General features: G+C 49.0%; 1 protein-coding gene across 3 annotated transcripts in view; it reads left to right on the top strand.

The window, feature by feature from the left end:
- The window catches only part of CCDC22 (coiled-coil domain containing 22), a 942,388-nt gene that overhangs the window by 305,959 nt on the left and 611,100 nt on the right, over nt 1-25,329 (top strand). For all 3 annotated transcript variants that reach the window (XM_069645264.1, XM_069645266.1, XM_069645265.1), the window contains one exon: nt 1,505-1,621. In XM_069645264.1, coding sequence (XP_069501365.1) covers nt 1,505-1,621 — 117 coding nt within the window. The remainder of the gene's footprint in view (nt 1-1,504; nt 1,622-25,329) is intronic.

The following is a 25,329-nucleotide window of genomic DNA, read 5'->3' as shown; positions in this document are numbered from 1 at the left end:
GCTCTGAGGGGCTCCCCAGGTCAGAAACTCCCCAGTGCTGCTGTTACAGATGGTCTGGGGGTCGCCTTAGCGAAGCGGCCCATGCCACCTCCTTCCTTGGCCCCCACACCTTTAGTCATACTGGGTCACACACCCCAACAGGGAGCCGTTGACGTTCTGCCGCAGGGGCGGCTGGCTAAGGGTGACTAGGGAAGAATGTGCGACTCGCAGCACATGGTGCACCAGAGGGGCAGAGGCAATACTGTGCCACTAGCCCTCCAAAAAGTAAAACAAATAAAAGGGCCTGATGCAACCCTTCCTGTAGGGACAGTGATGTCTGCGGCCCCATGCAGGGGCCCAGCCCTGCTGCCTCTGAAGATACAGCCTCAGATGCGAGCTTTGGCGGCCGGCGGTATACCCAGTGTACCACCTGTGGAGCAGACCTGCAGGGCCTCCAGCCACAGTATTCAATCAGTGTTGGCTCCCCACTAGGCAAGGTCCTAACCCTTTCCCTGCACCAAGTGTGACCTGGGCCCCTTAGCTGTGCCCCCGGCCTGGACCTCACCTCGGGAGTCCACAGCTCAGCATTAGGCACTCCTCTGCAATATCATGGCCGCTCAAATAGTCTGCAATGTTGCCAGCCTCATCCAACGCTCTGCATCTCACGCAGGTCATCTGGGTTGCACGCTCTGGAATCAGTGGCGAGTCCAGGGCAACAGAACGTCTGCTGCGGCTACGGCAGACACACTGTGTCAATTGTGAGGTGAGTGCTCACCCACCAGCCAGTCTGCAGACTCACAGGGTAGCAGAGGTGTTCATACGTCTCACGGGAATGGCTCGGCTTCATGTTGCAACCACAGTACCCCAAGAGAGCCCGATACACCGGACCCTGCAGCCCTGCAGGCTGGGTAAAAGCATTAAAAGGATCAGCAACCACTCCGCTGTCAGTGGCTCCAGAAATCATGGCTGCAAATGTTGATGGGCTTGGCTGCTATTAGAGCGAACGCCTGCCCTGTACGAAGCTCAAAAGAAAGCTGCCATGCTGTATGGCTGCTCCACAGCACCCCCATGATTAAAAATATTCTGAATGTCTCTGCGTCTGAATTTCTTTTGGCATTACAAGGAAATATTAATTTTCTTTTTTGAGGTGGTCAGAAATAATGTGGGGAATCTTTTATCCTTAAATTGGTCACTGACTTTTCTCTGCACTCAAATGGTGATGGCAGTATCAGAGCCTGTGAGAGGTGAATGTGTTTGCATTGTTCTTGGGTGTCTGTTAGGTGAGCTCTGAATTCTGACATTTTCCATTAGATTACCTTTTTCATATGCTGGTAGAGAGCTTTGCTTGGATTCAGTGGGTTTTCAGGGTGCTGTAATTATTCTGAGGGGGTCTGTACTATGTGTCATGGCACCAGCTGATGGATTCTCAGTCCTCGGGTGGTGGAAGGGAATTTAGTGCTCCTGATCAGAGAAATGTTATGGATCTGCGGTTCTTTGTAATGAGTCATGTGTCTTTTTTTCTCAGATGGTGGTAGAAAGCAGCGCTCAGAGGATTGTCCATCTTGCCACTCAGTGGGAGAAGCACCGAGTGCCACTGATTGAACAGCATCGGCAGCTTAAGAAGCTTCATGATCACAAAGAGGTGAGTTGCTCACCTATTTATAAGCTATGAATGTTTTGACTCAATTCCATCTTGGGGGTTACTTTGTGAGATAGTAAGTGCACTTTTTGTCTCTAGTGATCTCAATGAGATTTCGTTCTTTGTGATGCCATAACATTTATTTCCCATTGAGTACTATCAAGGTCTCATAGGGAAAGCAACTATATAAAGTTTGCACATCTTTGGGAGCCCTTATTGCCTCTATTAGATACATTTTCTACAGTCCAATAGTTATTGGAGACTGCAAGACTTATGTGTTGGTTTTAGGGCCCCAACGTCTAATAGGCCTGTGCTACCCAAGGTTGGTAGAGTGGCAGAGCGCCAGGCTTCTTTTAGGAGGGGGAATGTGATGTGCAAATCAGTACAAAGAAACCAGAATATACATAGACCCAAAGAAACACTTCCACACTTGCAGTTATATGAAAATTGTGATTTGTTTCTCATATACACAAGACAGTTATAAACTACAGGAATACTTATCATCTAGCAACATCAAACATATTTTTGGAATAATAAGGATAGATAAGCAGGTGATTAAATCTCTATATATATATTTGTTAAATTGTGTATGTATGGTCGAGGTGGCCCCAGCCCCATAACAGTTGGTGGGCTGAATGTTGGCCACGGTCGGCATACCAGTCTGGGGTGTACTGGTGATAGTGAAATTTGACCAACCCCACCCATTCACCCTGCACAGAGAAGGACCTGGCCTAGTGCTATCAGTATAGGCAATTTCGGGAGTGTTCTGATTTTGCGACTTTTCCAAAAATAGGAAGTTAGGACACAAGGTCAGCATACCAGTCTGGGGTGTGCTGGCGATAGTGAAATGTGGACAACCCCACCCATTCATCATGCAAAGGGGTGGAACGGGGCCGGCCCTGTGTACAGTTTTTCTGAAGTCCAACTAAGAGTTTAGTAAAACCAGACAACTGAGACAGTACACAACTCCAGTCTTGGTATAAGGCTGTACCACCCAAGTATATGGTAGCATAGACCGAGCAGCCAGGCTTATCTGAGGAGTGAGAGAGGGCTGTAGAAAGGTATAAATACTTTGTTGTATACCAAGGGTTCAACAAACACTTTCAACAAGAAGTATTATAAAATAATAAAGGTATATTATACACATAGCTAGGCCAAGTTAAGTCTTGGGGTATGTACTTTGTCATAAACACATTATAAAAACACAACACCATGCTTTAAAGTACACAGACCAAAGCATAGACCCTGTTCAGAAAACTAACAGTATTTTTAGGGCAGTCAGACCTTATTGAACACATTTAGTATAGGACACACCTGTTTCCGGGGAGTAAAACCATCAGTTACTTTTAGATTACTTTGCAGTAAGTCAAGGGTAGTAGACTCTCAGTCCTGCAGTGACACTCCGTTAAGGAATCACTTAGTAAACCAACCCCGTTACCAGGATACTTTTCTGAATAGTGGAACACAAATTCATGGTACAGTATAAACCTATACTTACATTCAGGATAGCACTCAGTCAACCCAGGTGAGTATGACCTAATGGTGTAATATACAATTACAGTTGCTTTTCAGATCAAGGAAAGAGGGGCAGGAGTTCTGATCCTGGGTCCTCCCGGACCGAAACAGGTCCAACAGGAATTGCCCTTTTCTTCCTCTGCCCTTAAATTTGGATTCCCTGGCGAGAGACGCCTTTTGATCTAAGAGTTGAGAGCAGAATGGAAGCAGCAGGGCTAAGAAGGGGGGTGGGGCTTAGGCAGTGTGACCTAGATGCACTTGCACCTGCTCACCAACTGCAAGATATTTATAAAGTACTATAGTTATTTATGGCCAAGCAAACACTATGAAAATGTCTATAGGAAACTAATACTATCACACAATACTCTTCATAAAATACATATATATATAAAATCACTATCCCTCCACCCCCACAATGCTGAGAGAGGGCAGTGGTTATTATTTGCAATGGCAGTCCACAAGAATACAACCCTAACTTGACTGGGGCTTTATGCCCAAAAAGTTCACGTTTCGCTAGGGCATACCAGGGAAGCTGTTGTACAACCCTTAAATTAGGGGGTCCACGTGGTGCCGAGAAGGACACATATTATCCTAAAGGAGGAGATCCACGTGGTGCCGAGAAGGACACATATTATCCTAAAGAAGGAATAAAAGTGATTATGCAAGTGCTGGTCCCTGGCCCGGACATCGACACAGGATCATCAAGTTCTGTGTACATAAGGGTGGCCCCCTTCCCGGAAATCCACGAGGAGAGTTCAAGCTTGAAAGGAGGAGGATTCAGGGTTCGGCAGTGGCAATCAGTGGGAGGTGAGGGCCCCCTTTTGCAGGGGCGTGGGCCCGCCTCCCCAGGGAGACTGAGTGGTTTCGGACACGGAGGGTCCTGTCTCAGCCATTGACAGAGGGAGACACTCCACAGAAGACCCGTGGGAACTGCGAGAGGAGGTGCATGGAGGCAAGACAGAAGTTGGCGGCTTATAAATATAAGTCAAGTAGCCCGGGAGTCCGCAACATACCACAGACCAACTTGGCCACCTCACCAGAGGAATCCTCTGCAACTAAGAAGGATGTTGCCGCGTTAATGGAGGAAATAATAAATATGAGGGTAGATATTGGGAGCAGGGTGGATAGAATCACCCAACGAATAGACAAAATAGAGGAGAGGCTTGAAGTCGAGCACAACCAATCCTCCCTAGACACTCTAGAGACGCAAATGGACATGCGGTTTTTCAGAATGGAGAGACGAGAGGAAGAGGTCAGATTGAAGATGGACGATCTGGAAAATCGTGAGAGGCAGAACAACCTCAGACTCTGGTATTCCGGATCGAGAGGGGGAAACGGAACCCGATCTGAGGAGAGCATTGTACGAGGTTACACAACTAGTCTTTGAAGACGACACTGTAGACGAAGCCAAGATTGAAAGGAGCCACCGGGCGTGCGGGGCTGCGGGATGGCCAAGGTCGGTCCTCGTCAAGTTTCACAACTAGGCCGACAAAGTGATTGATGGCCATAAATACAGGTTGACAACAGAGGAAGACACTCCGAAAGCCACTGAAGAGTTGCTAGGAGAAGCCGACACTTCGGAGAAGCAAGGAGACCAGGCGACAGGCTGTGGCTGATCAAGGGACCTAGGCGATGAGGGATTCTGTGATCTAGGAAATATAGAAAACTGAACATCGCCCACTGCTGACACTTGATCCATACAAAACTATCTGAGGAGTGGACACAGGACCTGAGTATTTCTCATCAGGATGTGTTTGTGTGGAGTATGATCAAGCTGGTCACCGTTGTGGTCGACTCAAGTTGCTGACGAGTTTGAGCCCGGGACTATTGGGGGGAGATATACTGTCCCCTGAAGCTGGGGACGTGGGGGGGGGTGCTGATTGTGGTGCACTGTGAGATGTTGATTTGATGCTGGTGTGACGGGGGGGTGGGAGTGGGGGCTCAAAGTTGCACTGTGTGCATGGGACCGGTAGGGAGCCGGCTCAAACTGGTGGCCCGATCTTAATCTGGTGATGTCATCCGGGGGCAATCGGGCCCGATGCGGTCATCCAGGGGGCAATCTGGGCCCAATGCGGGTTAAAAGGGTTTTTTTCTTTTCTTATTCTGAATGGGGTGCGATACGGATCTTCTCAAAATGGTGCTTGCCGGTTGTAGTGGGCGGGATTTATGGATGCAGGCCACCTAGAGCGCTTAGGGGATTCAGGAGTGGGGAAATAGGAGGATGGCTGTAGACCCGGGTAATAAAGGGGGCCTCTTGAGGGTAGGGACGCTGAATGTGAAGGGGTTGAATTCGCCCACTAAGAGGTCTTCAGTTGCTAGGGAATTCCATAGAGCTGGCATTGATGTGATGTTCCTACAAGAGACTAAATACGCAAGAGGGGAAGAACGCAGGGTCCCATGCAGGGTACTGGGCCAGGAATACTGGGGGTCAGGCCCTCTAAGAAAGGCAGGGGTTGGAATCCTTATTAGTAAAGGGATAAGCATGGAGGTCACTAAGGTCTGGGCAGATGAAGAGGGAAGGGCCCTCCTGGTCTCGGGGACCATAAACCAGGTGGGGTTTACATTCGCTACAATCTACTGGCCAAATCAGGGGCAACAGAGATTCCTGTTGAAAACTCTCCCTAAGTTAATGCTCGAAGCCTTGGGCCACAAACATGTGGGCAGATTTTAAGACCGACAGGCAGGCCCCGGGGTCGGGGAGGGTTTGGGGGGTCTGGAGGGGAGTGGAGGTGCCTGGACCGGCGCACGTGGATGTCTTGGGAATGCTGGAAGTTTATGTGCTATGGGATATTTGGCGGTACCTGTATCCGGAGGAAAGAAGGTATACCTTTTACTAGGCCCCACATGGCAATTTCACAAGAATTGATTGCTTGTATATCTTGAGGGGTTTATGGGAGAAAGCAGTGAGCTCGGAGATTTCCCCGATCATGTGGTCGGACCATGATCTGGTTTTAGTTGACCCGAACTGGCAAGGGATGGTACCCAGGGGGTTTAAATGGAGATGCAACGAATCTCTATGGAAAGACCTGCTGTTCTATGAAGAGTATCTAAGGTGATTGTTGAATTTTTCAAAACAAATAATACAGGGGAGGTCTCTAGGAGAATGGTGTGGGAAGCGGGAAAAGCGACATGAAGGGGATCCTGATTAGTGAAGGGGCGCAGAAAAGGAAGAATGGAAACTAATTAAAAATGGGCTGTGGTTTGAAATCGCTCAGTTATACAAGAGGGCAAGGGACACTGTTAAGGGGAGGGAAGAAAGGGACATGGAGGCGAGGGGGAAGCAGGAAGGGCTCTGTATCCTTAAGGAGAGTCAAATAATCAGGAAATTGCAATTCCTTGAACAAAAATTCTATGAAAAAGGAGACCAAGCCGATGCAATGCTGGCCGCGAGACTGAGGGAGCAGCGGGCTGAACGATGGGTGTCAGCCATAGAGAGGGTGGATAGAACTTAGGACCAAGCGAGGGACGGGACCCAAGAGGCGTTTGTTCGCATCCTTCTACGAAGACCTCTACAGAAGAGGAACTGATGCGGATACCGTAGAAATTACAAACTATTTGGAGGGAATTCGGTCTACCCCTGGAGGATACTGAGGCTTTGGAAGCCCCAATAACGGCTGAAGAAATAAGGAAAGCAGTGGCAAGGATGCCAATGGGAAAAGTCCCACGGGACGATTGCTACTCACCAGGCTTTTAGAATTCCTTTCGTACCCCTTTATTCCATTTATGGTAGAGTTATTCAATGATATTATGGAGACAGGGTTGCCCAGGAATCCCTCTCCTGCGCAATGATTACGGTCATACCAAAGGAGGTTAGGGACCCCCAGAGATGCGGTTCTTGCCGTCCCATCTCCTTCCTGAATATTGATGCCAAGATCTATACACAGATCTTGACACCAAGACTGTAGGCATACATGTTCGAATTGATTCACTCCGACCAGGTGAGTTTTATAAAGCGATGCCATGGCGCGGACACATGTAGGAAAACCTTGCACCTGATCCATGAGGCACAAGGTATGGGGAAGACCCTGTTCTCCTCTCGGTGGACGCGGAAAAAGCCTTTGATAGGGTGGAATGGGGCTTTCTCAACGAGGTTTTGGGCAAAGTGGGACTGAGCCCCAGGTTGAGACTGGGTATCGTGACAGTCTACAGGTCGCCCCAGGCATGTGTCGCTGTTAATGGTGGTTTCTCCCGCTGGTTAGCTCTGATCAGGGGTACGAGACATGGGTGCCTTCTCTCCCCAATCTTATTTGCGCTCTCCCTAGAACCACTAGCGCAGAGAATCTGAGAGGACCCAGGAGTAGAGGAATTCCCAGTGGGGGGAGTGGAATATAAGGTAGCGTTATACGCAGATGATATTCTCTTGCATATTAGGAACCCCCTAACCTCCATACCCAGGGTAATTGGGTTGATTGAACAATATAGAGTCCTCTCCAGATTTAAGATTAATAGGTCAAAATCGGTTCTCTTCCCTCTGGACTGGGAGGGGGACGGAGAAATGAAATGATAGGTTATTTATAACGCGCTTAATGCCTAGAGGTTTCTAAGCACGGACCCGGGGATTGAACCTGTGTTGCTCTGTGTCGTCTTGCTTCCAAGGCGAGCACATTGTCCCTGAGCTATCCTCCTGAGAAGTACATAGGGTTTCTCCCTTGGGATTCTTGGTGAAGCTGGGCACATTGAGATACTTGGAGATTAACCTCACAAGAGATCTGGGAGAACTATTTCAGGCCAACGTCCCCACACTGTTATCTGGATTCCGGACATACCTAGAAAAATGGGGACAACTATCTTGTGGCTCGGACACCTCCACGTCCTTATGATGGAATGCGTACTGAGGTTTCTGTATGCATTTCAAATGCTTCCTATTTGAGTCCCTGAAGCATTTTTCTGGGAAATAAAGGGGGCTATGGTGAAATTCCTGTAGCAGGGGAAGAAGCTGAGAATATCCTGGGAGACTCTTGCTCTTCCGAAAGACGGGGGTGGGGTGGGGCTCACAAACATGAAGTTGTACTACAAAACCGCACAACTGCAGGTCCTTATCTCACACCTCAGAATGCAGAGGGTAGGTTTGGACAACCTCCACCTGTCCTCTGCCTCGTCGGGGAGTGGTTGTGGGTGCTGTGTGGCAGAATCCGCGACCACCCTATTCTGGGCACAATATGGGACCTGTGGCGACAGGTCGCGTAGATGTATGAGGTGACGACCTAGCCCTTCCCTCTGAGCCACTTGTGGCCGTCAGAAATACGGGACGCAATCCCAAACCCATAGAGATTCCAGGCATGGTTCGAAGCAGGTCTTGAACGGGTGGGTCAATTGTGGAGGGGCAATGCCTTTGTCACCATAAGAGTTGGAGGGGGAGCTGGGCTTGGGCACCCTTTCGGTCTTCTCTTATCTCCAGTTGAAAGGGGTGCTCACCAGTGGGAAATGGAGAGACAAGATACAGAGGGACCTCACTCCTTTCAAAAAGATTTTAGATAAAAGAATGGAAATGAAGGGCCTGATCTGGGTCATGTACAGAGAACAGGTGCTTGTTGGGAAGGGAACCACGGAAAAGGTGAGGCTGAGATGGGAGAATGACCTGGGGAGGGAAATAGATCCAACATTGTGGCTGAGACTGTGTAGAAGGGCCTCTCGGACATCGATCTCAAGCCAATATAAGCTGCACGCCATCAAGCTCCTCCATAGGTGGCAATATGACCCCATCAGGCTCTCGTAGATGTTCCAGACTGTGAGTCCGGAGTGTTAGCGTCTATGTGGGGAAAGGGCCGATTACTGGCATATGTGATGGGGATGCCCACGAGTGAAGATGTTTTGGAAGGAAGTGTTGGATTAAGGCACTTGACAGGGCCCCTGCGAGCCAGAACGCCATTCTTGACCCTGTTTGGGATGGAGGAAAAGGAGGGAGAGCTGGGCAAGGTTGGGGGGGGGGGGGTTGGCAGCGCCCCTGCTGCTGCAGCGCTGGCCTGCCTGGTGATGAAATGGAAAAGTGCCCGGACTCCAGGTAAAAGGGACTGGGTCAATGTGGAGCTGAATATATATCCTCCATGGAAAGGATCACTGCAGCACTTCACGGGAGGGCAGCATCTCATGAGGATATGTGGGTGGAATTCATGAACAATTATCAGCGCAATTAAGGATATGTGATGTTCGGTAGGAAGTGGAGGTTTTAAAGTGTGTGCTGTACTAATAGGAAATAGGACGGAGGAGCTACCCCTCAGGGGACCCCTGATAAACTGGACTATAGCCCAAGAACTTGAGAAAGGCACAGGAGGCAGTCACGGACAAGTACGGAACTCATCACTTTATTTCCCCCCTGCTCTAGACAACCAAAGGGTTTTGTGGTTAAAAGGTTTTTTGATTCAGAGAAGACACTGTTAATAGGGAGGATGAGGGAGGGAACGACGGGGAGGAGAGGGTGTGGGTTAACCTCTGGTTGTTTTTGCAAATGTGTTTTTGTTTCTATTCTGTGAAAACCCAAAATAAAATAAAATGTAAAAGAAGAAGAAAAAAAAGTTCACGTTTCCAGACGTTTTGGGAGCTGCGGAAAAGTTAGGCTGAGGGTCTCGTGGATGGGGGAAAAGGCTTCCTAAAGTCAGAAGATGACTTATTTTAGTAAACAATACTGTTAACAGCTTTCGGCAACAAGTTTTGCCAAAGCCGAACCTTTGTAAAACCTTTCAAAAGTGCTCAAAACGTTTACAGGTGGAGATAGGGGTGCAAGTAAGTATTGCTGTAACTCACCCCCCATAATACGGTTTCTCCTCATGTCTTTGGAGGGTCGTCAGAGGTTAGTTTTCCCACCATGGATTCCAGTCCAAGGAGCCCAGGAGCGCTGGGTGCCAGACGAAGATCCGGTTGGGCCCAGGAGCTGGTGCAACCTGTTGCAGTGGATCAATGTAGACCACACGGATGCAGCACTCCACTAGGCACTTAACTAGACGCGGGAACACCGGTTTCGACGAAAGTCACCAATGTACAGTGACAGGAGAGGACACACAACTGTTGCGGTCAGAGTCTGCATCATATCTTGCGTCCCATTGATGCTGGGACGCCGAGAGTTTGCGGGAGGGACTCTTTTCAAAGAAGCTGAGGGTCCCAAATGTTCTGAGCTGAAACACGGAACCCGACTCCTCTAACGCGGTAGCCCAAACAGGAGTTGGTCAGCACACAGGATGGTTCCAGGAGCGCCTCTGAAGACCCCAGATGGCTGGGAACTTAGTAGACATCGGGAATGGTTGGTCCCACCACTCCTAGGGTCGAAGTAGTACCAAAGATCACCAGCCAGACAGGGCTCCACTGGGACTGCAGCAAAAGTTGGTCGCCAGGCCTTCAGGTCCACAGGTCTTCCGACGTCTTCCCAGCTGGGCAGGATACTTGGCTCCTCGCAAGATCTCTACAGGATCTCTGGGGCATGGCTGCAGGACTCTTCTCATCTGTAAACTTGGGTGAGATAGAAACTCAGCCCACTCAATAGAAGATGTGCCTCTCACACACACCCCAGCAGTAGTCTAATGAGCGCCACTGATTTTGAAACTCATGCATTCTCTCTAGACACACAGAAACCAGTTTGTGGATTGGGGCCAGACCGTTCAATCCCACTTTCTGGAGACACACACATGGCCCAGAACTAGGCCATGACAACCAAGGCTTTCCCGGGCAATGCTTGACCATCAAAGGAATTTCCTGACCTGGCATGTCCGGAAGAAGGCCAACAAAAAAAATGGCCAAAAGAAAAAGCAAAAACCTAGTGGCACATCCATTTATTTGTTTATTTCCGCTTAGTTATAGAGTAGGTACATAATAAGAAGCAATAAATATACTGAAGGAATACATTAGAGAGGAATATGTTAACAGAGAGGGTTAACAATGTGTTCCTTGGTTACAGTGGAGCACTTTTACAGCTGTTGACGATTTACAGATTAGTTAAACAATTGGGTTTTAAGGGCTTTACGGAATACAGTGTAAGATGGTTCATTTCTCAGCGCTGTGGGAAGAGCATTCCAATGTTTGGCCGCTAGATGTTGGGAGCTGGAGCCTCCAGCTTTGGTTCTTTTGAAGGTAGGAAAGTGCATCATATTGGTGATGGGAGAAAATATCTCAATCAGGTAGGAAGGGGCAGTGTGTGAGAGCCACTTGTGTGTGATGGCCATGGTTTTGAAAAGAATACATTCTTTAACAGGTAGCCAGTGTGCATCTCTTCTGGCCTGTGAAAGATGTTCCCTTTTGGGGATGCACAGTGCAGCTCTAAGGGCATTATTTTGGGTAACTTGTAGCTTGTGGAGGTTTTTTGCGGACGTACCCAATAGTAAGGCATTGCAGTAGTCAAAATTCGACTTTACCGTGGCTCTTGCTATTGATAGGCGGTTGGTGGGTGACAGGTAGGGTTTGACTGCGTGGATAATTTTAGTGGTGAATGCTGCAGAGGAGACGATGGCATTGACTTAGCACGTCATTGACAGGTCAACATTGTCACCTAGCTGAGAGGTGGTTCGTCTAACTGCTAAGGACTCTCTGACTATGAGGGCTACTCCCCCCCTCCCCCTTTAGCAGTGGGTCTGTCTTGCCGGAAGATAGTGTGTCCTGGTGGGAGGGCTAGTGAGATAGCGGGTCCTGATGCTTAATGAAGCCAAGTCTCGGTAATGGCTAAGGCATCCAGGTCCAGATTAGTAAGCAGGTCATATATTTCGGTTGCATGTGCTGGGAGTGACCTTGCATTGATAAGTGCACATTGCAGGGGAGTGGAATCCGTCTTAGTACTGAGTTTAGTAGGCTGAGCAGTCATAAGTACCTTGAGGGTACTATGATGGGCTTTATTAGGCATCACGGGGGGGGAGGTAAAGGAGCAGGAAAGATTTAAGATGGGTGTCATCTGTGACATGTCGGGAGCGCAGTCAAAGGAGATTATTCCTGGTACCTGTTGATCTGGGGCGCTTTTTCTGATGGGGAAATTTGGTGCAGCTCCTAAACCTCGTACGTCTAATGGCTAAAGGGTAGTTGTTACATGTGGTGGACACAGGGAGAGGAATGTAGGATATGGGAGGTGTGGGGAAGAGAGCTGGGAGGAAGTGAGTAAGTGGTCCCATGGTGGTCCTGCTCTACTGGAGGTCGGAATAGCTGGCAGTGAATTAGGTCCTGGATCAGTGTGAGGTGCGGTCTGTGCGTTTCCCTATAGTTAATAATCTGGTGTGTTATACATAGTTGAAATGTTTTGTAACGAGTATTGTAGGTAGAAGACTAGTATGCAAAAAGGTGGAAGTGGAATAAAGCAATAAACAATTCAACCTATACAGTCCATAATCAAAACAAAACTAAAAAGGTACAGATAGAATGCAGGTCGGGTGCTGGTGTGTACCTATGTAATGGGGACGATACACCAAACATATTTTGAGAGTATAACAACGTTGGAATGGAGTGGAGGTCGCCACTGTGATTGATAACAATAATAAAATAGGCAGATCAACCTACATGCACCCTGCTATGCAGGCTTACAATAAGCGGAAACAAATCACAAGCGGTAGGACGCCAAATATAAGTATGGGGGAAGGCGGGAATAGCTGTAGTGGCTAACGTAGTGTATAAAAACAACTTTAGGTATTAAAATTCGGTGAGACTGCATTCGACTGAAGGTCCCATGTTCTGGGCAGCAGGCAGCTAGCAGAGTGCCCCTATAACTGGTCAAATGAAGCGGTTGGGTAAAGAATGTAGCCAGGAGGGGTGAGGGGTGGGGGGGATGCCAGGCCTGCACAGTGAAGTAAAGGCGTAGATTGTAAAATAAGATAGCTTTGTGGCTGCTTTCTTGTACCCGGTGTGGGGATAGTACAGGGGGTGGCAGTGCAGTGAAAACACACACCAACAAAGCATATGACAGAGGCTTACCCGCTATATTAATCTGGTGAGATGGAGGTCCAGCAGAGTTCGGTAGATGTCTATCAGAGGCTTTTGTCATACGAAAATGTTAGTATATGGGACCGACCTCTGCATCTCCCGGCTCAGACAGGCTCGAGACTGGGGCAGCCTTGGTAGTTGGGCCTTTGGAGGCGTGCCAGCTTCTCGCCTGCCAGCGAATCAGGGCACAGCATGTGGATGGATCCAGCCAATCCGGGTGCAGCCTTACTGAAGCTGTATACTGCAGAGGAGGTGCTCGCCGCACAATAACATGGTAGCCATGTTTCTATAACGAAAGCCTTGTGGTTTCCCAGCACACCGGACCATAAAGGGTGCAGCAAATGGGGGGGGGATTTGTCACGAAACGGCTGCTGCTGAAGAGGAACACAGGATTGTGGGCGTGTGCTGATGAAAGTAGAATTCAAACCGCAACTCTTCTTTAGCAAACAGCTGTGTGCGCTAGCTGCTCCATAAAAAGCTCAGAGGCTTACCATGTGAAGGGGAAGGCCCCTACGTGGATTGTGGCACTGCTCCTGCAGTGGTAAGGGAGCTCCTGCTGCTGCTTCGGTAGACCTGTTGGGACACTAGCCACAGTTAGTAGCCAGATGCAGTAAGGCTAACAAAAAGTATTGCAAAAATCGTAAAAATACAACTGCTGCCACCAGCTTGTCATTGGGCACATGTAAAGTAAGCAGAACAATCCCTTTGAGTGTAGTCTAGGGTCATACAAAAGAAACCCTGTTGTACTGCATTGTAGGATGCATTATAGAATGATAAAAAGTTACCCAAAAAATAAATAACCTGTACAAAGAAAAGGGAAACATAGTTTCCCAGTACTGAGTCTGAAGGACTGGTCCATTTCCCCATAACAATGAGCGAAAGTGCAGTGGAGTGAAGCTGAAAGCTTCACTTAACTTGAAAAAGTCAGGACACAGTAGAAAAACAAAAGCAAAAAGTTTGGGGGTCCATAGAAATGGAGGGAAAAATGCTAAAAAGTGGAACCTTGGCTAGTGACCTATATTGGCCATAGCACAATCTTTTCACTTGTTCTTTGGCCATATTGTTGTTTGGACTTCTTCATATCTTGCCATGTTAGGAAATCCCAAAAATGGTCATACACTTACCTGGGAAAGCTGCTGTTTTCGCAAGCTAGTGATGCCTTTGTGTGTGTAGCCCAGGAAGGGGTGAGACTCTCTGGTCCCACTCCACATCGTTGGTGCCTGAAAATCTAGGTGTGTGGCACAAGTGAAACCCACGGTGGTCCCTGATTGGACCACTGCTGGTTGTTTAAATGGTGCAGACACTTACCATTGATTGGCCTGGACTTGCTTCCATGCAAAATCTTGGATTCGATGAGGACTCCTGTAGTCATGTCTTCAGATCCTGCTTTGGAACCAAGTATCCTGTGTAGAAGAGAAGCCGACTGAATATTCATGGACAACTCCCGACGAGGCCTATTATCCCTTCCTGCATTTGGCCCAGTGAAGCCCTGCTGGACTACCTGATCGGCGAAGGCCCCGAGTGGTGCTTCAACCGCTGGACTGGTGGGACCAACCAGTCTCTATCGATTCTCTGGAATCCAGCCGCCTTGAACCTTCTGAAGAGTCCCTGGACCACTCCGTGAACTGACCAGCTCTCCAGTGAGCTAACTCGCTAGATCCGTTGCTATCCCGCATTTGTCAGAACTTCGGTAGTTGCCAGCTTGTGGCGCATGTCCCATTCCTGTTGAATTTCAACCTCCCAGCCCCAATGGATCCTACTCTGGAATGTCTTCTTCAACCTCAACTGGAAGGATGCCTGCCGTCGCCTGTGTTGCGTGGCCGTCGCTGGAACTCGCTTTCCCCATCTGGTGAAGTGTCCTTCAGAGGTCTGCATAGGTGCCTTCTGCTTTTCTTCCTCGCAAAGGGTTGCGCTCTGCTCCTGTAACTGACCTGAAGAATCCTTGCACCAGCAGGTCTTGGGAACCTCTCACTGGATCCAAAGGTGGGAAAAACTACCTCCAGCGACCCACCCCCTGAAACCCCACTTCGCCCCATCTAGTCCTTTGGGAAAATCGGAGTTAGGGGCGGTAGAATGTGTCCTCCCCCCGTTCTCCTTAGAATAAACATTGGTTATTCTATTCCATTGTTACTCTTACGTCCCGTCCCCTTTCCTCCATTCTGTATGGGCGTCCCTTCCAAGGGACGGGAGACGAAATCTTTTTCACCAGAAAAAACCTTCTTCCCTTTGAAATTTAGAGGCGCGTGGTCCAGGGAGCATGCGCTGCCCTGCCTCCGCCCTCTGGCGTCACAACTCAGTCCCCTTTTCTGCGTCGACAAGAACGGGCTGAATTCACTGGCGCTCCTGGGTTTAGCTTTCGGCCATGTAATTCCACGAGCGGATACTTCTTCTTTGTCTTTTTGTCTTATCTATCATTCAGGTACTCAGTCCTCGGACGTCACGCTCCTCCCTGGCACATGTCGACTTCTACAGGGTTCAGCAGGTGTCCATCCTGCAACGGGCTCTTCCCAACTTCAGACCCCCACGCCCTCTGCCTACGTTGCCTTGGCGCATACCATGGTTGGCAATCATGTTCAGCGTGTGCCTCGCTGTCCTCGAAGGCGCTGAAGAACAGACTAGCCAGGTGGAGGGAGCTCTTCCAGAGGTCGCCTCCAGAGGATCTCAAGAATTTGTGAAGCATCGAACCGGGCCCAAGGTAGGGCCGATATTGTCCATCGTACCCTGCAAGGGAGACTCCTTCCCAGGGACTCTCCTGCGTGGGAGGGACCGGCCAGGTCCTTCTACCGACACGGTCGAGGGATCCTCAGATCCTCCCGGTGCAGTGTTGGAAGGGCCGGAAAGGTTCTTTTACCGGGTCTACACCCGAGGGGCTCCGCCCTTTTACCGGCACCACGGCCGAGGGGCTATGCCTTAATACCGGCAATATGCCCGAGGGGCTACGCCCTAATACCGGAAATAAGTCGGAGGGGGGTGCCTAAACGCAGCTCTACTGACCGTCGGGTCGAGGGGGTCACACCTACCGGGCCGAGGCCCGAGGATCAGGGTAGGCCTTGTGATCCACACGCAAGAGTCTTGGACGAGGTCAGACCCAGCGGGCCAAACACCATGTCGCAGACACGTGGCAGGCAGCTTGACAAAATGGCCTTTGAGCCAGAAAGAGGCACCCGTCCGACGCCATTCCAGGATTTCGGCGAAGAACGAGTGTCAAGGTGGGACTGGCCTCAACCAGGTACGTGGCCTACAGCCTACCCCTCATTTGCGCATGGTTGCTTTCCTTTGCGTCCATATGGACAGTGTGTGCAGCGGATCCAGCAGCCCCCCGCTACCTCATCGGCACCCCCTGCCACCTCTTTGGCCAGTGAGGAGGTGTCTTCGAGAAGTTCCTCGGCCTCATGAGGTCTCCTCAGATGAGGGTTATCATTAAGGACGCCATCAGGGAAGTCGTCCCCGCCATGCTAGCAGCACCACAGATGCCTCCATTGGGCCCCCAGGCCCTGGTGCAGCTGCCTCCTCCAGCTCCACAGCCAAGTCTGCAACCTCCTCCTCAGCCTCCGGCTGTGGTCCCTGTACCCCAGCCTCCGGCGCCATCTTCTACTTCTCCTACACAAGATCCTCCAGATCTGCAGGATATGGATGTGGATGAGGATGAGGATCCGGACACGACATCCTCAGTCAGGGCCTTCCACAAACGTCTTGCTGGCCTGGCAGACTACCTGGGCCTCAAACCAACCCGAGGTCAAACAGCCGGCAGAGGGGGTTCTGGCTGAAGTCCTCACGCGATGCCCTTCTGCCAACACGGAGATTCCACTGAAAATAGATGTAGTCTCCCCTCCAAGAAGGGTTGGCTCAAGCCCCACTAAGCCCAGCCAGTCAATCGACACCTGGACGCCAAGTACAGGCAGATGGAGGGGGATGCACTCTTGCTCTCGCCCCATCCTCAGCCACACTCCTCAGTGATCGCTGCGGCATCACTATACTTCAAGCCTCAGTTGTCCTCAACCTCCTCCTCTGCGGCGTTGCTATGCAAGGAAGATAAGATCTTGGAGGCGTACGTCAAGAAAATCTACTCCAATGCATCCTTGCACCTTCGTCAGGCAAACGCAGACGCCATGCTGGCTGCCGCCAACCAAAGGTTATGGCGGGAAATTGCGGGCTTCCTCCCGTAACTCCCAACCCAGTGGCAATCACGCTTTAAGGCGGGGCTAGCTGAAGCCAAGCTGGTGGCGCATGACCTCATGTAATCCACAGTGGCTCATATCGATGCCTCGGACTGTGCCATCTGTATTGCCACGGACTTGAGAAGAACAGCCTGGCTCTGGGGCAATGAAATTCAACCTGGATGTCCAGGAGCGCGTTCTAGATCTACACCCCCCGTTCGAGGGGGGTGACCTCTTTCACTCCTCTACGGATGAAGAGCTGGACAAAAAGAAAAAAAGCTCACAAACGGCAAAGTCTCTATCTATTCTGACAAAGACCATTCCCAAATCGTAGACCCAATCTCAGCAGCGCTCAGAAAAGGGTTGTACATATGGAGGGTTCTGTGGCTTCCAGGAATGCAGGTCCAGGAAGCCGGACCTCTCGCTTTCTCAAAACCGGCGCAAACAACAAAAAAGGGGGTGCGGGGAGTAGGGGCTTTTTCCAGTCCCCCTCCTCAGCATCAGCCTTCGAAGGAAAGAAGGCATGACACGCCCCCTTCGGGTCCACGTGTCTCCGGTGGGGGGCAGGCTTGCTCTCCATGCACATTTCTGGCGCCAGAATTTCGCGGACCCCTGGATCCTCTCCGTAGTATCCACGGGGTGCTGCCTTCCTATCCCAGCCTCTCCTTCCTCCTCCCTTATTCTGTGAGGGAAGATCGGATTTTTATTCTGTGTGCTGCCTCTTATTCCTGGTTTGCTGCTGCTTCTTTCTATCCACTCAGAATTCGATTATTGGTGGGTTGAGGGAACATTGCCAGAGGAAATCCTAACTTGGGTGCTATCTTTCCCAAATCAAAACGTGCTCCTATTCAACCGTTATTTTCATTGTAATTATCACCCCATTGGTAATTGCTGCCCCATATTAAAAATTGTATGATTTTCTTTTGAATTTTTAAAATAAATATTGCATTTCACCAACCAGCCTGGTTTATGGTCCATTGTGACCCAGGGTATTTGAAAAAGGCGGTGTGATACGAGTTGTGTACCATCTCAAATTGAATCTGCATAAAATAAGGAGAAAGGCATCTCAGTCGTGCACTACATACTAGGCCGAGACAAAGGTGTGTCACCATATTGAAATCCTTAACAGTATACACCCACTCCATTTCGGTTCCCACTTTCCTCACTTATTCCGCTGTGGTCCCTCACACGTCTATGTATCTCTGTAGAGTAGACCTCATTCATACAGATCGTACTGGAACGAGGAAGAGTGAGCCAAGAACGTTCTAGCGTAAGCATCTTACAGTTTTATGCTATAACGTTCTTGGCTCGTAATTCACAATAGTCTTAAATGGACGCCAAATCCAAAAGAAAATTCTAGCAAGCATGCCTGCCATGTCTCCTGCAGAAGGTTCAAGGGATTCCTGCTCTGGAAGGTCTTCTTGCCTGCAAGGACGCCTGTCGTCGCCTGTGTGTGGTGGTCGTCACTGGAACTGGCCTTTGAAGTGTCCCGAAGAGGTCTGAATTGGTGCTTTCTGCATTTCTCCATCGTCAAATGGGTGCACTCTACTCCTGAAACCAACCAGAAGAATTCTTGCACCCGCAACTCCTGGGCACCTCTCACTGGAACCAACGGTGGGAAAACCAATCTCTAGCTAGACCCACAGTCGACCTATCCAGTTTTCTGGGAAAATTGGAGTTAGGGGAGTAAGCAAACGCAAAGCATTTGTCTCCCTCTGTCCTCTATAGGATGACATTGAGAACATGTCTCTTTGTATCCTTCCATTCCAGTGCTTTTTGGTTGTTGCATCTTTACAGTAAAACCTGAAAGATAGATCACATTTTTACGCACCAGTAACTTTGTTGCATCTCTTCTCTTGAACATTCACCAACACAAGTACTTTACCTGTATCAGATGCATTCTGGGGAGAAGCATTGTAACATTTGGGCACAAGGCCCCACTCTTCATAAGGATTGGATTTATGCAGCTAGGGCATATTTCTTGTGACTTGGTTTTATCTTACTGCATCATTTGCTTACCCTTTTATTGGTTTGTTATTGTGAGGAGCGAGGAATGAGACATGGACACAGAGGAAACCTGTTTGTGGCTATAAACCTTTATTTAAAAGAAAAAGGATTTGGAAAATGCTTCACTATCCCTAATCTAGTAGGAATTTCCCTACCTCAACCAAAAGATAAGGAGTCTGTCAATGTCAAAATGTCCAAATAAGTGTCCTGTGTCTTTTAATCCTATGATGGCCCTCACGCTCTAAAATAACTCGAAGATATAAAAGGTAATGTTTCTAGTCTTCTTAAAGTGTTCATAGTTTAACACAAGATTTTAAAATCCAACAAAAAGGGTTTCTTCACAAAGTTCACGGTTCTAGGAAGAACTTCCTTCTCTAGATTATTTGTCTAAAATAACTAGTTCCCAAAAGAATCACCATGTTTCCAAGAGGATTTTCTCTCTCCACTGGGAGCATTCACGTCGTTTGAGGTAGTGGCTCCCTTCCCCAAGGTTTCTCTTTACTTCATGTCCCCAAGGCACCTTTCTTTCTAAGGACCTTTCCTTTCTTTTAAGCACTATGTTCACACTTCCCGATGTTCTCTTTATTTAACTTCCTCTTTTACTACTTTACAGTTCATATATATTGCTTGCCTTTCAATGATTCACACAATTTTTCATGTACACTTCTCTTGAACTTGTATACTCTCCTACCAGGACTTTTTGACAAAAATACCTGCTTTTCCAGTTAGGACTTTATTGATCTGCTTACAATTTGTTTAACAAATACTTTCACTCGATTAATGGCTTCCCATGTGCTTTCCCTTTGCGTTTTCATGAGGTGGTATAATTTATTATGCCATCTGGCTTTCCACTTATGTACATTACGTTCCTCATTAGTCGGGAGCTTCCCCTTGCTTTCATTACTTTACTTTCAAATTGTTTCTAAGTAATGGCATCGGTCCGCCGGCAACCCAGTATGCCTTTTACTTTCCCTGAGCTTACTGGTTGCCTTTGGCGCTGCTTTGCCTTTGTCTGCTTTGCTGTATTGGCTAGGTGTGTGCCCGGTTAAGCGCAGCCTTGCTACTGTTTCTGTTTCTTTGTGCGTGGTTCCCACAGCGTCTCCCTTCCTCGGGGTAAACCACTGGCACCCCTACTCTTTTCTCTCAGATGTCGGGTTGGCCTCTCTGCCGTCTGCAGCAGAATATCTTCCGACTGCGTGGTTTTCAGCTTTGCTCCCGACTGGCAGGCAGACACGTGTCTGCAGCTTTCTCTTTTCCTTCTCCTTCTCTTGAACCCCATCACTATGTTCGGCTCGTATTTAAACTTCCTGGCTCGGTTATTTTTCTGCCCAACAACTACACCGTTGTGTTTGGTACTCAGTTCTAGTAATCATCATTACTCTGCTGATCTTCCTGGTGTCGGTGGCTAGTATGTGGTCTCTGTTAGGAAAGAATTCTCTTTACTGCTCCTTTCCTTCCATTTGTATGGACCCCCAAACTTTTTGCTTTTATTTGTTATCCTGACCTGTACTTTTCACGGTGCAGTAAAGCCTTAAGCTTCACTACACTGTCCTTTGGTCATCTATTATGGGAAAACTGAAATGTCCTTCCGGCTGTCAGTACTGGGAAACATTGTTTCCCTTAGTCTTGTAACTTAGTTACTGTTAGGGAGAATTCTCTGTTAAGGCTCATTTCCCAAACCTAGTGAGTCCCCCAGCAGCTTTGCTGGATTTTTGGGGTTTATTGTTTTCTCCTGCTAAGAGTGAGACTCTTTTTCTCCCACTCTTAGGCATGATTTGAGTATGTCCTTTGACTGTAAATGTTTTATGGGCTATGGGGTCTTTTACTCCATAGGGCTTCATGTGTTTTTGGTATGTGTGTTACACAGCACGCTCAGTGCAGTAACACAGGGGTGTCATAGTGACCCCCAAACATAGACTCCATACTCTGGGACTGAATACTGTCTCCCAAGGCATGTAAAGTCACAATTGGCTTTACTAGTCTCAAATTGTGAACCAGTACAAACCATCATATTGTGGAAGTACTGGTAGGGGTAATTCGATTGCCCCTGGGTCTGTTTTCCAAGGGGGCACTGTCCAGTCCCCCCTTGTCGAGTTTCTGGCTGGTGACAGTGGATACCTAAGGGATTTTCCCATTGATTTTAAACGCACCACTTTTTGGTGCAATGTTAAAGATACCGCTGGGTTATTTATTTAATATTTATTCCCCGGTTGGGTCTTTTTGTCAGGACTTGGTTTTAAAATGGCGTTTGTGTTCGCCTCTGAAACTCTAACCCAAGTCGAGCCCTTTGTTCCACAGAAGCCCTCCAAATGGTGCCACTCTGTCTGAGGTCAACAGGATGTGTGGGAGGGGGATTAGGCACCCTGGACTGAGTTGCCTTGTGTGATTGGCCTAGTGGTGAGCCGCCCGGCTCACAACTTAGTATGTTTAAATGACTGCTAGGCTGATCGATGGGGGTTTTGCTGCATAAAAGCAGGGCTTTGTGGACTGGAACTTCAGAAGTCGCCACATGACATACAGAATCCAAAGAGGGGAGAAGCTGAGCCATCTACAACGATGACACCACCGGTGGAGCCCTGCTGTACGAACTCACCACTTCCCCGACGACAGAGGAGATCTTCTTCCAGGAGAGTCTTCTTCTCTTTGAGCTGGTGGGAACAACCAGTTCGCCTTTTTCGCCTTCCTGGACCGTCTCGTGGTCGAATCGCCCGTGCCAAGCACCCCGGCGGCTGGATAGCCACGCTTCACCACTACCGCGAATAAAAGGGTCCTACCTTTTAATCGGGAAACTCTGCGGCTGGTTTTTTCCCTGGCAGTGCAACGACCTCCAGCTTTCCTCTTCGTCGAGATATCTTCCCCTGAACGATGCCACGACTTGCACCCGCTACCAGGAACAACTGCCCCCGCTGGAGCTTTCTCACCATTTCAGGTACTGTGTCCCGCCTGGTCTCCCTTGCAACAGATTGTCAAAGGTGTCCCGTAAATCCTCTCTAACTGGGTTGACCTCAGACCTGCTAACTTTGCCTTTCTGAACTGATCCAACCTCTTTTTGACTTTTCTGCAGAGACTTTGAGTGCGTTTCCACTGTGTGATCTTGGGCACATTCCACCTTGCTCTCCAAGAGTGGGCCTGGCCTATGAACTTTTTGCTCTACAGGAGACCCTGCCTTTCTTGACTTGCTGTGGTTTATTAAGTGTTGGTACTGTGTTATTTTCCTACTCTGCCTTTTCTCTCCCTTTTTAAACAAATTATTGGAGTGCCATCTACGGTTACGTGCTCACCTCTGTTTTTTGCTAAATAAGTGGTGTCTTAACCTAGACTTGTCGAATAATTAACTAGGGAGGTGTATATACTTAAAGTGACTGTGTTTGAACCTGCTTGATATATTAGTGCCAGTGTATTTTCATAAGTGTGTTTTTAAATAAGTAATTATATACTTTTATACCAAAGCTCTGGTCAGTGTTTGCTTGTTCTACTGTATTTTTAGCCCTATTGTGTATACTCTATATACTGCCTAACTCTTCTTGAGAGAAGTCTGACTGCTCAGCCACAGCTACCAGGTAAATCTGGGTGGTGCAGACTGCTACCAATTGGGTTTACTGCTTACTCCTGTAGTCTTAAACTTTTTGCAGTGGTCCCTAAGGGAACTGCACAGGTTTCTGCCTAATACTGGTGTACAGCGGTGGGATTTGTATTGAGTATACATTTTGGTGTGCTTTTAGATACCTTAGTGCAACTAACCACAAAGCTTAGCACTAAAAAGTTTATTTTCTAACCTGTCAACTATGGAAAGTTATAGTCAAGAGTCCCTTGCTACAACTGCTGATTGTTTAAGAGTTCTCTGTAACCATAAGAAGATCCTGACTAAAGGCAAGAAAATTGAGCTTATAGAAACATTGTTAGCAAACCAAAGTCTGGGTGATGGTTCAGAGGAACCTGTTCTCCCAGAAAATGTAGAAAACAGTGATGATATTTATCAAAGTGTTGATAATCTTGAGTCAGAAGAGGTGGTTTGTAATTGTCCCCCCTGGGCCTCTGTCTGCTCTACCAGCTGTACCTACTGGACCTTTGCCAGGTCCCACATTTAGTCCTCAATGTATTGAACTAGAGAAAATGGAACTTGAATTGGAGTTTAAGAGACTTAATGCTCAAGCAGAACAAAGGCACCAAGAACAAAACCAAGAACTAAGGCTCAGAGAAATGGAGCTCAAGCATGAGCTAGAGATGAAGAAATTGTCTGTTGAAAATGCTTCTCTCTCCGGATCCTCTAGGAGTACCAGTCCCAAAAGACCCCGGATGCCTAAAGAGATTGTGGGTATGTATGAGCCTAAGTTGGATGTGTTAGATTGGTTGGCTATGTTTGAGTATAATCATGGGCTCCAGGACATCCCAGGGAATGAGTTACTTCCCTGGTTGTTCTCTAGGCTCCCCCCTGTTGCATCTGATGTGGTAATAGAGTTGGGGGAGGTGGATAAGAAGGATTATGAATGTGTTAAACTAGCTTTAATAGCTAGATTTGGGAAGACCCCTTCCCAGTACCTTAAGAGGTTTAGGACCCTCAAAAAGCATGATACTACCCATTGGGCTACCTAGGTGAGTAAAAGTTTTCCAGCATGGGGTCTGGCATGGATTCAAATGCTCATGAATATTCCCCGTCGTCAGGCTGGGAATCCTCGGTAAAGAAAAATCAGTATCAGTTTCGTTTCTGATCTGTCTTTCGTAGTAGTAACCAATCACTGATCTCTGCGTCATACTGACCACAGCCAATGACTGCCATCTCCCTAAGCCCCGCCTCTGGCAGCCATCTTCAGATTTTTACCGCACGTTCAAGTGTTGGGAGTCCTCGTGCTTAGCTCTCGAGCTTTTGCTGCGTTTTCGCGCTTTTTCAGGTGAATTTTCACATTTTTCGGTTAATCGAGCCTCAAGCTCCATCGTTTCTACTCCCGTTAACGGGTACCCGTTGCGGGATTTTCCTACGCCCCTCAAGGGTGAAGATTTCGTCGAATCAACCTTTTGGAGGATTCCAGAAGATTTGCGGCCTACTTCGAGATGGCCCAGGACGCGAGTTCGTCACCCGGACCCAAGCTGTTTCGCAGCTGCCCTGGATGCGGGCTGCAGAATGTGTTTAAGGAGGACGAGCATTCACGATGCCTCTACTGTCTTCATGGGGACAAGACTCATGTAGAGAAGGACTGCCAGTTCTGCAAGAACTTGTCGGAGCGGACCATGAGGGACCGTCGATCCCGTCTCGCCAGCTGGTTGGAGAGGGGCTCAACGGGTGAGAAGAAGAAGAAAGAGTCTGAGCGGGCTTCTAAGTCCTGTGCGGGCGCCCCGGCGACGAGGGCCCAACACCAGGCCAAGTGCCGCGAGTCCGCTGGCTCCGGGAGCGCCGAAAGGTCAGGCTCTTCGGTCGCCAGGCAGGACGCACCTTCCCTGGCACCGTCAACCACGAGCCAGCGCTCCGGTTCGGGGAAGAGGAAGTCCAAGACCCCGGGTAAGCTTCGGGAGAAGCCCCGTCCGATCTCGGGAGAGGGGTAGCGAGACGTCGCCCCTCCCCCTAAGGAGAAGGCCCGGGACGCACCTAAGGTGGTGAAGGCCCCTACCCAGCAGGCAAAGGCCTCTATCGAGGCGATCGTGGCGACTCTGGCCAAGCCGGCAGAGACCCCGCCAGCGGAGACTGCCTGCGGGACTAGAGTTTCCCTGCCGCCAAGGAGGGAATCCTCTTTTCAGCCCATCGTCATGTCCACCATGATGGAAGAAGCTAGGGGGGGCACTGTAGCCTCCTCGAGCTCGGAGTCAGCCTCGGAGGAGGAACTGACTGAGGCCGTGAGGAATCTCGAAGTCCAATTCGAGAAGGTTCGATCCCGTAAGGAAGATCCTCGGGAGATAACCAAGGAAGACGACGATGGCGAGGAAGAGCAGCCTTCCTTTCCGGCGCAGCAGGAACCTAGGCCTCAGGATAGCTCGGCGGCCATTTTGTCTGCGATCCAGTCCTTATGCTCTGAGATAAGGACGAGATTACCATGGCCCAGGCCGGAGGACCCGCAACCTGGCCCGTCGGGAAGTCCTCAGAACAAACGACGGAGGACCCAACCCTCTCCTCCACTCGCCCCCGTAAGGCCTACAGTTCCCTCCTCATCCTCCCAC

The sequence above is a fragment of the Ambystoma mexicanum genome, chromosome 2p, assembly GCF_040938575.1.
Source record: "Ambystoma mexicanum isolate Mex_15411 chromosome 2p, UKY_AmexF1_1, whole genome shotgun sequence".
NCBI lineage: Eukaryota > Metazoa > Chordata > Amphibia > Caudata > Ambystomatidae > Ambystoma > Ambystoma mexicanum.
This window is presented reverse-complemented; position numbering and strand designations above follow the sequence as displayed.